Source organism: Chaetodon auriga, chromosome 13 (genome assembly GCF_051107435.1).
Source record: "Chaetodon auriga isolate fChaAug3 chromosome 13, fChaAug3.hap1, whole genome shotgun sequence".
Classification (NCBI taxonomy): domain Eukaryota; kingdom Metazoa; phylum Chordata; class Actinopteri; order Chaetodontiformes; family Chaetodontidae; genus Chaetodon; species Chaetodon auriga.
In genome coordinates this window covers 1,437,999-1,452,410 of record NC_135086.1, presented here as the reverse complement: position 1 = coordinate 1,452,410, position 14,412 = coordinate 1,437,999, and the positions used below count along the sequence as shown (strand labels likewise).

At 43.1% G+C, this 14,412-nt stretch overlaps 1 protein-coding gene across 1 annotated transcript in view; it reads left to right on the top strand.

The window, feature by feature from the left end:
* LOC143330788 (titin-like) overlaps positions 1-14,412 on the top strand; it is a 206,767-nt gene that overhangs the window by 19,453 nt on the left and 172,902 nt on the right. The window contains exons 20-37 of the mRNA XM_076747548.1: positions 40-1,736; positions 1,832-2,113; positions 2,211-2,477; positions 2,858-3,130; positions 3,239-3,502; positions 3,580-3,840; positions 4,027-4,287; positions 4,999-5,262; positions 5,442-5,702; positions 6,249-6,509; positions 6,629-6,889; positions 7,303-7,447; positions 7,556-7,724; positions 8,126-8,357; positions 9,111-9,395; positions 9,501-9,626; positions 9,990-10,178; positions 12,544-12,594. Coding sequence (XP_076603663.1) covers positions 40-1,736; positions 1,832-2,113; positions 2,211-2,477; positions 2,858-3,130; positions 3,239-3,502; positions 3,580-3,840; positions 4,027-4,287; positions 4,999-5,262; positions 5,442-5,702; positions 6,249-6,509; positions 6,629-6,889; positions 7,303-7,447; positions 7,556-7,724; positions 8,126-8,357; positions 9,111-9,395; positions 9,501-9,626; positions 9,990-10,178; positions 12,544-12,594 — 5,549 coding nt within the window. The remainder of the gene's footprint in view (positions 1-39; positions 1,737-1,831; positions 2,114-2,210; positions 2,478-2,857; positions 3,131-3,238; positions 3,503-3,579; positions 3,841-4,026; positions 4,288-4,998; positions 5,263-5,441; positions 5,703-6,248; positions 6,510-6,628; positions 6,890-7,302; positions 7,448-7,555; positions 7,725-8,125; positions 8,358-9,110; positions 9,396-9,500; positions 9,627-9,989; positions 10,179-12,543; positions 12,595-14,412) is intronic.

The following is a 14,412-nucleotide window of genomic DNA, read 5'->3' as shown; positions in this document are numbered from 1 at the left end:
ATGTTCTGATCAATGTATCTGAATGGTTACGCATTTCAGGATTGATGGAACTAAAGGAGAGGCCAAATTCCAGATCCCATCTACTTCAGGCTCAGACAGTGCCTGGTACACTGCTACAGCCATCAACAAGGCTGGCAGAGATACCACTCGTTGCAGAGTCAATGTTGAGGTGGACTTCACTGCTCCTCAAGCTGAGAGGAAACTCATTATTCCCAAAGGAACCTACAAGGCCAAGGAGATAGCAGCACCTGAGTTGGAGCCCCTTCATCTACGATATGGTCAGGAGCAGTGGGAGGAGGGAGACCTTTACGACAAAGAGAAGCAGCAGAAACCACAGTTCAAGAAGAAGCTGACCTCTATCAGAATGAAGCGCTTTGGTCCCGCTCATTTTGAGTGCAGACTGACTCCTATTGGTGACCCCACCATGGTGGTGGACTGGCTACACGATGGCAAACCTCTGGCAGCTGCAAACAGGTTGCGCATGGTCAATGAATTCGGCTACTGCAGTCTTGATTATGAAGTTGCTTATGCTAGAGACAGTGGCGTCATCACTTGCAGAGCCACAAACAAGTTTGGAGTCGACCAGACTTCGGCTACCCTGATTGTCAAGGATGAGAAGGGCCTCGTTGAGGAAACACAGCTTCCTGAAGGCAGGAGGGGACCGCACAGAATGGATGAGATTGAGCGAATGGCTCATGAGGGAGGACCTGCAGGAGTCACTACTGATGAGGAATTTGAAAAGACCAAACCTGAAATTGTGCTGCTTCCTGAACCAGCAAGAGTGCTGGAAGGTGACATTGCACGATTCCGCTGCAGGGTGACTGGTTATCCTGCACCTAAGGTTAACTGGTACCTCAACGGACAACTTATCCGCAAAAGCAAAAGATACAGACTTCGTTATGATGGTATTTATTACTTGGAGATTGTCGACATCAAGTCCTATGACTCAGGAGAGGTCAGAGTGGTTGCAGACAACCCTCTAGGCACAACTGAGCACACTGTGAAGTTGGAGATCCAACAGAAAGAGGACTTTAGATCCGTACTGCGCCGTGCTCCAGAATCAAAGACTGCAGAGGCTGCACATGAGCCTGGCAGAGTCGGATTTGATGTTGTGAAGGTCGACCGACCTGGTGAGGCAACACAGGACAGGGAAGTTGTTAAGCTGCGTAAGACACAGAGAATTGTTCATGAGAAAACCTCAGAGGAGTCAGATGAACTGAAGAGCAAGTTCAAGCGTAGGACAGAGGAAGGTTTCTACGAGTCCATCTCTGCTGTGGAGTCCAAGTCTCGCAAGAGGGACGACTCCTATGAAGATCTATTAAAGAAGACTAAGGAGGAGCTGCTTCATCACTTGAAAGAGAAAGAAGAAGCTGAGAAAAGGTTGCTGGAGGAACAGGGCAAAGTCACTATCCCCACAATTAAACCAGAGAGGGTCCAGCTGTCCCCCAGCATGGAAGCACCCAAGATCCTGGAACGCATTACAAGCAAGACAGTTGCTCCAATGGATGAAGTTCGTTTCCATGTTAGAGTTGTCGGCAGACCAGAACCCGAGTGCCAATGGTTCAAGAACGGCATTCTGGTGGAAAAGTCCGACCGTATCTACTGGTACTGGCCTGAGGATCATGTATGCGAACTGGTAATCAGAGATGTCACAGTAGAGGACTCTGCCAGCATCATGGTTAAAGCCATGAATGTTGCTGGGGAGGCCTCAAGCCATGCCTTCCTGCTTGTGCAAGGTAAAGTCATTTCATACCCAGCTCTCTCTGGTAATATGATCAGTATTTATGAACTTATTTATTTCAAAGTCTCACTTCTTATTTTCTCATTGCAGCCAAGGCAGCAGTTAACTTTACACAGTACCTGGAGGATGTCAGTGCAAATGAGAAGGACACCATGGTGACTTTTGAGTGTGAAACCAATGAACCATTTGTCAAAGTAAAATGGCTCAAGAACAACATGGAGATCTTTTCCGGAGACAAGTACAGAATGCACTCAGACAGAAAGGTTCACTTCCTGTCTGTGCTGATCATTGAAATGAGGGATGATGCCGAATACACGTGTGTGATTGTGGATGATGAGAGCATCAGGACGAGTGCAAGGCTCCATGTAGAAGGTAGTCTTTACACCTACAATCTTTCCATGTACTGTTTTCTTTGGTCTTATGTCACTGGATTGGTAGATAATGGTTCTTGATATTGTTCTGTATCCAGGTGCTGCCCTGGAGCTCATAAAGCAAATGGAGAACATTGAGGTACCAGAGACATATGCTGGAGAGTTTGAGGTTGAACTGTCCCGTGAGGATGCTGAGGGCACCTGGTTTTTCGGAGACAAGGAGCTTTCTCCCAGCAATAAATACATCATGTCCTCCCGCCGTGGAAGACACACCCTGTCTGTAAAAGATGTGAGAAAAGGAGACCAGGGGAAATATACCTTTGTATGTGGAGATCTTAGGACAAGTGCCTCACTGAAGATGAAACGTAAGTCATTTTACACAGTAATGAAGGATGTGGAATCACTGGTTCTGAAAAGTTTCTTTACTGTAACCGTGAGTTTGTAAGTTTTTTATGAGCAGTATTCACAGAGTTTCTCAAGAGTAGTTGACTTGGGAATTTATTTATGTTCTGAGTTGTAACATATTTGTCGGTTTTTAATCAGATATATTAAACGTATCCGAAAATCTGAAAAATGAAAATAATTAGCCTTACAGCAGCAGAATTTGTAGTTTCTTACTTAGGTTTCTTACTTAAAGAACACTTAATGAGTAAAGTTTTACATTTGTTGCGTGTTGTGATTCCGTCCTCGGTGGCGGTAGTGTATTGCAATAATTTGTGTAATTTGATCATTGCTGTACCTTTAGTGCGCCCGGTGACCCTGATGCAGCCCCTGACTGACCTCACGGTGTGTGAGGGTGACATTGCTCAGCTGGAGGTCAGGTTCTCCCAGGAGAACGTTGAGGGAACCTGGATGAAGAACGGCCAGGCCATCTCTGCCTCAGACCGCGTCCACATCGTAATTGACAAACTGGTTCACAAGCTTCTGGTGGAGAATGTCAACAAAGAAGATGCTGCTTCCTACTCTTTTGTGGTTCCTGCTCAAGACATCTCTACCTCGGGCAAACTTAATGTTCAATGTAAGAGTCAGAATTACTATCAGATCCAAGTCATACCAATCTTTAACCGTAACTAGAACACATTGAATCCTTACATCACTGGCATCATTTTTTTGTCTTCTCTTACAGCTATTGGCATTGTGGTGCCATTGAAGGATGTGTCCTCCATTGAAGGCACCAAGGCCGTTCTGGAGGCCAAGATCTCAGCTCAGGACATTAGCTCAGTCAAATGGTACCACAATGACAAACTGCTGGTACCCAGTGACCGAATCCAGATGGTGGCAAAGGGAGCCAAGCAGCGTCTGGTCTTCACCAGGACCTTTGCCTCTGATGAAGGACACTACAAATTGGCGGTTGGCAAAGTCGACACCAGCTGTAGCCTGACTGTCGAAAGTAAGTATTTTTCTCAGGATAATATTTATAGATCCCAATTCCAGTTCCATGTTCTGACCATGATGTTGTTTCTACAGAGGTGCATATTGTAAAGCACATGGAGGACAAAGTGTGTTCAGAGTCCCAGAATGTCACCTTCAACGTTGAAGTTTCTCACCCTGGTATCGACCCTGTCTGGACATTCAGGAGCCAGCAACTCAAACCTGGACCAAAATACAAGATGGAGTCCAAGGGCAAGGCTCACTCTCTGACAATCATTGACGCCATGAAGGACGAGGAGGGCCAGTACATGTTCCATGCTGGTGAAAAGACATCCAGTGCCAAGCTCACAGTCTCTGGTATGATAAAACAACAAAATTTCTTCAAATGTTTAATGTGGGTTTGAGTCAAGACTGAATTTGTTAAAAAGATTTTGCATGTTGGGGTCTGTTTTTTTTGTGATGTGATACATGGTCAGATCTGGGATAAAGCTTCTATGTTGGCCCAGAACCATAATACAAACCGTCTCCTTGTGCTGCCACCAGGTGGAGCCATCACACGGCCCCTGCAGGATGTGACAGTGGCGGAGTCTCAGACAGCTGAGCTGGAGTGTGAAGTCGCCAACGCCAACGCTGAGGGCAAGTGGCTGAAGGAAGGTCAGCCTGTGGACTTCAGTGAGAATGTGGTGAGCGAGGTGAAGGGAGCCGTCAGACGCCTCATCATCATCATTACCAGACCACAGGATGTCGGAGAGTACAGCTACCAGGTGGCCAACTCCAAAACCACCGCCAACCTCAGGGTGGAGGGTAAGCTTCTTAAAGCACAACTTCAGTGTCCATGTTAACATAAGAGCAAGACGCACGTATGCGATTCCATTTCAAGATGACAGAATTACAACACAAAACAAAACATGCAAGATTGTGGTGGAGTTTTATCTCTTTTCAAGTGTCGTTGTTTCCTTGATGATCAGTGGGGAACAGTACAAATACACATACAACCTCAGCTAACATAGAACACACATGCGCACACACACATACGCATACGCATACAGTCTGTTTCCTCAAACAGAGTTCAGAAATCATGTCAAGGAAAGGATTGAGGCCTGCTTCCCATGCAGTATGAATCTTTTGAGTGTGTTGTACATTTTACATCTCTGAAAATACCCATGACCAGTCACAATTTTTATCCTTTTTTTTTTTTGTAGTTTACAGCACTTTCACTAGTCAGATTTACTGTGTACACAAGACATATCTGAAAAATGTTTGCGGCACACTTTGGAAGGAATTCATGACGTTGGCTTTGGAAAGTGATATATAATTCCACACTCACCTACTTACATTTCTACTGCCTAGAGGATGAACCCTTTGACCTTTTGATGACCAGCTGCGGGACAAACTTGACGTTTTTAGCTGCACTGCTGGAAGGCTTTAAAAACAGAGAAATGTTCTGTCTCATATTGTATGCTGTCTTGAGTTTTGTGGTTGTGTAAATACTGAATCCTCTGTTTCTATCTGCAGCGGTGAAGATCAAGAAAACTCTGAGGAACCAGACTGTGACAGAGACCCAGGAGGCAGTGTTCACGCTGGAGCTCACCCACCCTGACGTGAAAGGATCCCAGTGGATCAAGAATGGTGTGGAGCTGCAGCAGAGTGACAAATATGAGATCACCACCGATGGCGTTGTTCACACACTGAAGGTCAAGAACTGCAACACGCAGGACGAGTCCGTGTATTCCTTTAAACTGGGAAAACTGTCTGCCAACGCCAGGCTTAACGTAGAGAGTGAGTATCACTGATTTGCTGCAAAGCTTAAAAAAACTCAAAGGTTCAACCAATGACCTGAGCATGCTGCATAATCTCTGATTACCCAGTGTGTTGACACTATTCAGAGTTATCATATTTTATTCTATTTAGCATTTTACTACTAAAATGTGATTGCTTTTATCTGCGTTTTTTTGCAGCTATCAAAATCATAAAGAAGACAAAGGACGTGACATCACTGTTGGATGGCACCGCCTCCTTTGAGATGAGCTTGTCACATGACAACATCCCCGTCAGGTGGATGTTTAAAGGTGTGGAGCTCAAGTCAAGCGACAAGTGCAAGATTCTGTCAGAGCGGAAAGCTCACAAACTGATCCTGCAGAACGTCGACAGCAGCGACGCGGGAGAGTACACCGCTGTGGTCGGACACCTGCAGTGCAGCGCCGTGCTCACTGTGGAGGGTACGTGACGTGTATTCAATAATATTAGAAGAAGAAGAACGAAAAGGTTAAAGGTCACCATGTAACAGTTAAGAAAAGGGGATTAGAATTTTGATTTGTAATATTTGTCATTTTGTGTAAGTAAAAATTCAGATTTTTTGTTAATGTATAAATGTACTTCTTTTTACAATTGCTGGTGTCAAAATAGTATGGCTTCACACAAAAGCAGCAGATCAGCAGAAAATGTTGTAATTATCATTTGTAAGATAGATTTATGTTATGTTAAATAAAAATATAGATAAAACAATAATAATAATAATAAAACTAAAATTTTGTAAAATATTGTCTAATATGTATATAGTTGGTAGAAATTTTGTAGTTTGCATTTTAATTAAGAATTAACACTTTGAATTTGCACTTATCTTATAAGTTAGAAATTTATGTGAAAAGTGATCACAATAATTCTGAGAATTTGACTTTACAACACGAGAATAGCAGAGATTGAACATGAATTCTGGCTGATTGGTGTATATTTTGTCTGATTCTCATTTCTTTGGACTCCTGCAGCTCTTCGAGTGACCAAACCCATGAAGAGTGTGGCGATCCCAGAGACGCAGGTGGCCACGTTTGAGTGTGAAGTTTCTCACTTCAACGTACCATCCACCTGGCTGAAAGACGGCGTGGAGATCGAGATGAGTGAGAAGTTCAGGATCGTGGTTCAGGGGAAACTCCACCAGCTGAAGATCATGAACACCAGCAGAGACGACTCGGCAGAGTACACCTTCATCTGCGGCAACGACAGAGTCTCTGCAACGCTCACCGTTAGCCGTAAGATTAAACTCAGATTAAATCCTGTCAGAAAAAACTTTGTTTTTGTTCTGAGAACAGACAAAAATTTGTTTTTGGAGTGTTTTTGTGTCTCACCCAACATGTTCTCTCCTCTCCAGCCGTCCTGATCACCTCCATGCTGAAGGACCTGAACGCTCAGGAGAGAGACACCATCACTTTCGAGGTCACGGTCAACTATGAGGGCATCACCTACAAATGGCTGAAGAACGGTGTGGAGGTCAAGTCGTCGGAAAGATGTCAAGTCCGCAGCCGGCAGCTCACGCACTCGCTCACCATCAAAAATGTTCACTTCGGAGACGGAGGAGAGTACCAGTTTGTGGCCGGCTCTGCTGCCACTGCCGCCAACCTGTTCGTTGAAGGTAACATGATGCTTTACATACTCAATGTGAACAGATGTGGAAAAAACATGACTGATTCGAGGTCAGCTAACGAGTAGTGAAAAGATTCAGTAAACAGATTCCTGCTGACAAACATTACAGACAGATTTGCTTTTCACAATTTGAAGAGTTCTTAATTTCCTTCAGATATGAATTCATTATGGTTAGCATTCTTTTCATTATTATCAGAAGACAGACCATCCAGAAAGACACGGTAAATAAACACAGCTGGTGTGGATATACAGACATCTGAAACTCAGCCTGCTAGAAAAACCTAGACAAACTGCAAATCCATATACTTCATGATTCCTTAAGATGTATTTTTGCCTCGTATTTTTCTCAGATTTAGATAATTCTTGCAATAATCACTGCAACTGTTTTTGTTTTGTTTTCAGCCCGTGTGATTGAATTCACAAAGAAAATTAAGGACATAAAGATCACAGAGAAAAAGAAGGCCATTTTTGAATGTGAGGTTTCTGAGCCAAACATTCAGGTGATGTGGATGAAGGATGGTCAGGAGCTGGACATGTCTGAGGAGAGGTATTACTTCAACTAACCTGTCCTGCACTTTCCTCGGTCTGATATCAGCAGAAGCATTTTGAACCATTAAATATGAGCTGAGAGTCGTTGTCTGTGTTGTGTTCACAGGTACACCGTGACGGCAGAGAAGTACGTCCATCGTTTGATGATCCAGACGGTTCGTATGTCTGATGCCGGAGAGTATTCGGTGGTGGCTGGATCAAGTGTCGCCAAGGCCCAGCTGATCGTGGAGGGTCGCGACATCAGGATCTCTGAACCTGCTGAGCGAGAAATCACGGTGAGGCGGAAGTTCATTTTAACCAACATGATCAGTGCGCAGTTGATTCACTGTTTGTGTGGGAGTACGTTCTCAGTTCAGACTTTGAAGTGACACAGATTAAAACTTGCTCCTGAAATGTAGTCGTTGTTTTCAGTCAGTACAAATTAAACCCTCCATGGTCTCAGAGTCAGGTTCATCAGACATTTCCTCATACAGCGAAGAAGGATTTTAAAGTTAAAAACAGGTTTTCTGCACCCAAACAAAGATGAAGACTGTACACACTCCAAACAAAGTACTGCCAGAGCGTCCTATTAGCTTCAACAATAAATAACGCTAAATAGAAGAAGAAGAAGAATTCATAGGTCCATTTATGATGAGTAGCTCTGGTGACATGTCTAAATCCTGCCTTCCTCTCGTAGGTTCTGGAGAAACACAGAGCGACCTTCGAGTTTGAGGTGAATGAGGACGACGTGGAGGGTCGCTGGCTGAGGAACGGGGTGGAGATCCAGTTCTCCGTGGAGGAGAGGTTCAACTACGTGGCCATCAGGAAGCTGCACCGCCTCACCATCTCTGAGACCTACAGGAGCGATGCCGGGGAGTACACCTTTGTCGCCGGCAAAAACAGGAGCACCATGCACCTCCGAGTCAACAGTAAGTCCAGCAGGAGGATTATGAGCACATGGAAATAATTTGATGACATAAGATTTAACACACAGACTTTAGAATCTAATGAAATTGAACTTTATTGAATCAGGAGATCAGTACCTGTAATGTTTCTGAGTTTCAGGAGGAACATTTCAAAATATGTAGAAACAGATGTTTAGTTGACCATATCTACAAAATCCAGATTTTTTTTAATGATCTGGTCATTTCATTTTGATTTATGAAAACACACAAAACTCACTGTAATTGAGAACTTTTCAGTGAAATGATCATGGAAATTATTAGAATGAAAAGTGGGTCAGTGGTCCCAAAAATATTTATAAATGCTCAGGATTTTGATAGTGTGGAGTACAGTTGAGCTGGTCAATCCTAGGTATTGCATTATAAAAGGATTAAATCTGCAACAGTAAAGAAACATTTAGTCAGAATATAAATTGTCTGACTGCTGTTGTTTATATTTTCTTTAACTGTTCTTTTACTATAAAGATGGTCCACTTTCTGAAGACAAAGTGTCTACAGCTTTGCTTTTAATTATCTTCGTAAAGTCACATTCAGTGGGACCTCTCTGGTACGTGTGTGACATGACACTGCCTCGCTCCTCCATCATGCAGTCTGCGTCAACTGTACCATCACTAATTAGAACCAGTTAACACCAAATTTCACAAAGTCTAGTGGATTGTTTTACTTTAATCTTGCTGTGAACTTTTCATTAAAAACTAATGTATTTTCTGCCCTGTTCAGTCCCGGAGCCACCTCAGATCCTCCGCCACATGGAACCCCAGTCGGTGGAGGCCGGTAAACCGGCTCGCTTCTCGGTGCAGGTGAGCGGCATTCCTCAGCCTCAGGTCTTCTGGTACAAAAACTCCCAGGCTCTGTCTCCGGGCTTTAAATGCAAGTTCCTCCATGACGGCAACGAGCACTCGCTGCTACTTATCGAAGTCTTCCCTGAGGATGCCGCCGTCTACAACTGTGAGGCCAAGAACGACTACGGCACTGCCACGAGCACTGCAGCGCTGAACGTGGAAGGTAAGAGGGGCTGTCGTACCTGTGGAACAAAGACAAACACAAACAGGAAAATATTTCAAATCAACCCGGGACATGTATAGACACAGGTTTGTATGTGTGTTGTAGTGTCTGAAGTGGTTTCTCCAGACTCAGCCGCTACCGTTGCTCCTCCTGTGGTCATCTCACCCATCGTCAGCACCTCGGCCCGCGAAGGAGAACCGGCTCGCTTCCAGTGCAGAGTCCGTGGAGACGGTAAGAAAGCTGTATTCAATATTTTAGTAATAACAATGTATGAAATGATGTTGTGAACAGTGGGGCAATGTATTCCAGAGTGATCAGCCGAATCTGCAGCTCCTCTCAGCTTTATGGAGCTTTACAGTGACATTCAGCTCATTATTTATCTGTCAGACACAACTTTACTGTTCTGGTTCACTCTCAAAGCGATGCTTTCAGAGAAAAAGCTGTAAAGAGCCACAGTTCATTACCTGCTGAGCAGCAAATTCATCCACGTCATGATGAAATATCTGATTCTTGAGTCTTGGTGACACAGTAACTACATTCAGGAACATGCTACCACTGTCACTAATATAATCTTTGTCTCTCTTTTCTGTCCAGATGTGAAGATCAGCTGGTTCCACAAGGAGAAGGAGATCAAGCAGTCGGACTTCTTCAGGATGTCTCAGTTTGACGACAGCTGCCAGCTGGAGATCTCCAGGGTTTACCCGGAGGATGAGGGCGAGTACACCTGCGTGGCTACTAACAGCGCTGGAACCGCATCCTGTTCCGCCACTCTCACACTGGACGGTAAGTTTGTTACGACTAAGAAACGCTGTTTTAAGATCAAAAAATGTTTTTCAAGTGACCTCAATAAAATGCATGTGTATTGACAGCACAGCTGATCTGCTCACAGTCAGTGAAGTGTGAAATGAGTCGTTAAACATGGAGGCTTTTGTTGTTACGGTTGTCTCTTCGGTAGGTTAACAAATGATGACAAACTAACGTTATTGCCTCAACCTGAATTTTATAACATTATTTAATAAGCATTATTGCAAATGTAGTAAATTACATCCTTGCTTTGCTGGAAGCAATAGAAACACAAAGATTTAACAAAGTGCTCATACTTTTGATGAGGTGTGAATATGTGTTAACACTCGACTGTTGGTTGGTCTCCACTTTATGCTCAACCACTGACCCAACCTCCTCCCCAAGATGTTTACAGAATAGGACAGTCATTATTCACACGGCTAGTGGGGTAATTAGTCAGAAAATGGGCACCGAACAAATGACTGATGACGTCAATTTTCTGGCAAGGATGGTTTCGTAGTCACAGATTAAATAAACAATTTGTTTTTCAACCAAACACAGACTGGTTTCAAACTGACTGATTTCAAACTCAAAATCACCTAAACTCTCCCGATTGGGATGAGGGTAAATCAAACAAAGCAGATAAAGTCAATGAACATGCTTCCTTTCAGGGCAAACACAAACAGTGGACAGTCCTGCTGAGTCGCAGTGGCATGTCTCCAGCAGCATCAGCGATCTAAAGAAACCTTCCATTGGCCAAAAACCAGTTTTCATCCAGCCAATCAAAAGCTGCACGGTGCCGCACGGGGAGGTGGCCCGCTTTCATGCGTGTGTGTCCGGCATGCCGAAGCCAGAGATGAGTTGGTTCCACAACCGGCAACCAATTCAGCCCACCAAGAACGTGGTGTTTCATTTTGATGAGGTGACGAACACCGCCATGCTCATCATAGTCGATGCTTTCTCTGAGCACGCAGGGCAGTACACCTGCAGGGCAGCCAATAACGCTGGAGAGGCTGCGTGCTCGGCCACCCTCACTGTAACCAAAGAAGAAGAAGGTAACTTCTGGATCCGTCAACTGTAGCTCGATTCTTTCTGAAACTGCACCCGTTTCTCCTCCTGCAAGATTAATTCACCCTCCTCAAATACCTCCTTATTGTCTTCAAAATACTAAAAAGGATGTCCTGAACCAATTTGCCAAATTTGCATCAGATCGATTTAAGTCTGCTTTAAATATTTTTTTAAACCTTTATTCAACCAGGAAAGCCTCAAGATTAAAAATAGTCTTTTGGTCAAGAAAGGCAGCAGTAAAAATTGGTGATACGGATACACAAAACGTGCCACAAAGTCACAATTGTGACAAAAATGTGATTATAACATGAATAACATCTGTGAGACAGTCGTGAAAGATTTCATCCTCAAGACAATTTAAAAGGCTCTTTTAAAGGGCTGTCTGAAACTGTGAACATAAGACCCAAAACAGTCTCTTAATGAGTCAAGACTCTAAAATACCCCAAAACATCGGCAGCCAGAGGAGAGCATCTCATTTCGAATCAATAATTTCTATTCACAGAGAGCAGATTTTGCAGTTTGAGATTGAGCTGCAGATGCTTCCAGACAGAGGGAGCAGCTGCAGAAACACTTGGATCCCTTTGACTAACTTAATGTACTTGATGAGTGCACTGCAGAGCTGTAGGCCACCACAGTATATAAAAAACAGACTTATCAGCAGAAATGGCTCCGATCAAGACTGCAGAGAGAATATATTTTTTATAATGGCTGAATATAATCATTATAATTTTATATTTCAGTTCCTCTCTCTTTATATAAACACATTCAGACATTTTTGGTAAGGATCCCTTAAATGTAACCAAAAAACTAATTTCTATCTGATTGATAGAAAACGTAATGGAGACAATATATCTAATAAAGAAAATAGTGGATCGGGACATCCTCAGCCCTCTTCTGGATTTTACTAACCGCACAGTTCCAGAAAGACGAACCACTTTGTTCACAAATTCACCAGTTTGTTTGAAACCTGGGAATGTCACCTCACCTCTCTGCTCCTCCTTCCTCAACCCTCCCACCAGGAACAAACTCATCTCTCCAACCACCTTCATCCTCCTCACCCTCCTCTTCCTCTCCCACAGAGGAAACTCTGGACTATGCATGGAGCTCAATGTTTATAACCTCTTTGTTGTACTTCATCCTCCAGGAAACTCAAACCCTTCATTTGGTGGAAATGTCCTCTTTATGAGAATGAATGTGTGAAGATTTGAAGACTGTCACTGCATCTATCCTGCATCACATCAGTGTGTTCACAGTGTGCTGATGAAATCTCAATTCATGTAATCTCTTTCCATCACAGTGACTCATGTGAGAGAGCAGATTGAAGCCACGATTGAGCAAGAAGTCAAAGGTAAGGTCACGTCAGGTTTCTGACCATCATATATCAAAAACACACGATTATTTCCTCACATGAGAAGCAGGCCTAGTGGAAAGGGGACAGTTTAACCAAGTTTTACTTTACGTTTACTTTATTTTTCACTTCGAAAGAAGTCTGTCAGCAGGTAAATTTGATCCAAGCGTTGCCTCACTGAAAATGGTTTTTGAGTGGAGAAACTGTTCAGGAAGTGGATTAAAAAAAAAAAACAAATGTGTTAGTGCATTCATTATGGATTATTAGTTGACCTGCATACACAGACTGCTTGTAGACTTTGTAAATATGTCATTATGTTAAACTGTCCCTTTAAGTGATTTTTGAATTTCCACAGATGCATGTCATCTCTATGTGTCTTGATAGAAGATTCCTATTGTGTGTACTATTCTACCTGCTCTCATTCTGATAATATTCCATGGTTTCCCCCAGGCGAGCGCTGGTAGAACTTGCTTGTACCAGTTTTTGACACTTGCGGTTTGCATCCAAAAGCTCTCTCATTTTGGCATGAAGGTTCCTCTGATTTTTTTTCTTCCCCAGACAAGGCACAGGTTATGTATCTTTTAAAGCTTCCAGACTTGAAATGCCCTTTAAAAGATATGAAGGTTTACTGCATATGGAACTGATACCTTCTTCCTGCAAAATATTTCTTAGCCTGGCTTGCAGATAGTGGGATGTGATTCCTGTGGTTTGCATTCTAAATAACACCAGTAAACTATATTAGTTCGAATAAACGCCTTCTCACCCAATTTTTCAGCTTCATTTGTTTAAGTTTTGAATCTCAAGATATGTTTGGGAGAGCTTTGCTTCTCACTGATACTTGTGCATCATTTCCTCTTAAGTTCAAGGATTAGAAAGGGCGTTTATTCTCCTGTCTGCAAGTCAGGTAAGGAATATTCTAGCATAAAACCAAAGCAATTATCAAAAAATAAAACAAGCGAATGTTAGCAGCCCATCTTGGAATTATGCTTTTTTTAATAATAATAAAATAATTTATGTTTTGAAGAAATTTCCACAGACGAAGGATCAAAACTTCCTGCACGTATATAAAAAGAATCAAGTCTTGCGTTTATTCGAACAAATATGGTGAGTGAAATTATTTCTTATGGCACTGTGACTCCCAGCATGCATTTAATAATTCCATTAATCATTTATTCAAATCCTTTTCTCTCACTTTTACCCCTGGAGGCTGTGTTGTTCTGACAGTTCTCTGTTTCTGTTCACAGAACTGTTTTATCATGAAAGCAAAGAAGAAGAACTCAGCAGCACTCGACAGCTGAGGGGAGCTTTCTCTGACACAGATGATTTTCTCGATCACGGCCTGGTGTCAGCCAATCGTTGCTCCAGCAGAACCTCCTCCATCACCTCGTGGGCGGAGAACATCAAACCTTCTTTCACCAAGAAACTCAAATTTCAATCAGTCTTGGAAGGAGAACCGGTGGAGTTGAAGTGTAAACTGGTTGCTTGCCCTCCACCAACCATCCTCTGGTTTCATAATAATAAATCTATTCCTAAAGAGCGTAGACGTAGGATCTGTACTGACAGCAAGATGCACATGCATATTACCAGTTTAGTTATTGATAGTATCAAAGAGAAGGACTCTGGCAGTTATAAGGTAATGGCGATAAATACGGAAGGTTCTGCTGAGTCCACAGCATCACTTTTGGTGTCACTGAGCGAAGAGCAGTCTGCTAACTACCTGAGCTTTGTTAGACGCTCGGCCAAAGCCCATGAAAGCATAGACACAATGGCAGAGCAGAGGAAAGAGAGGAAGTTCAGGGTTGATCTCAGGTGTGTAGG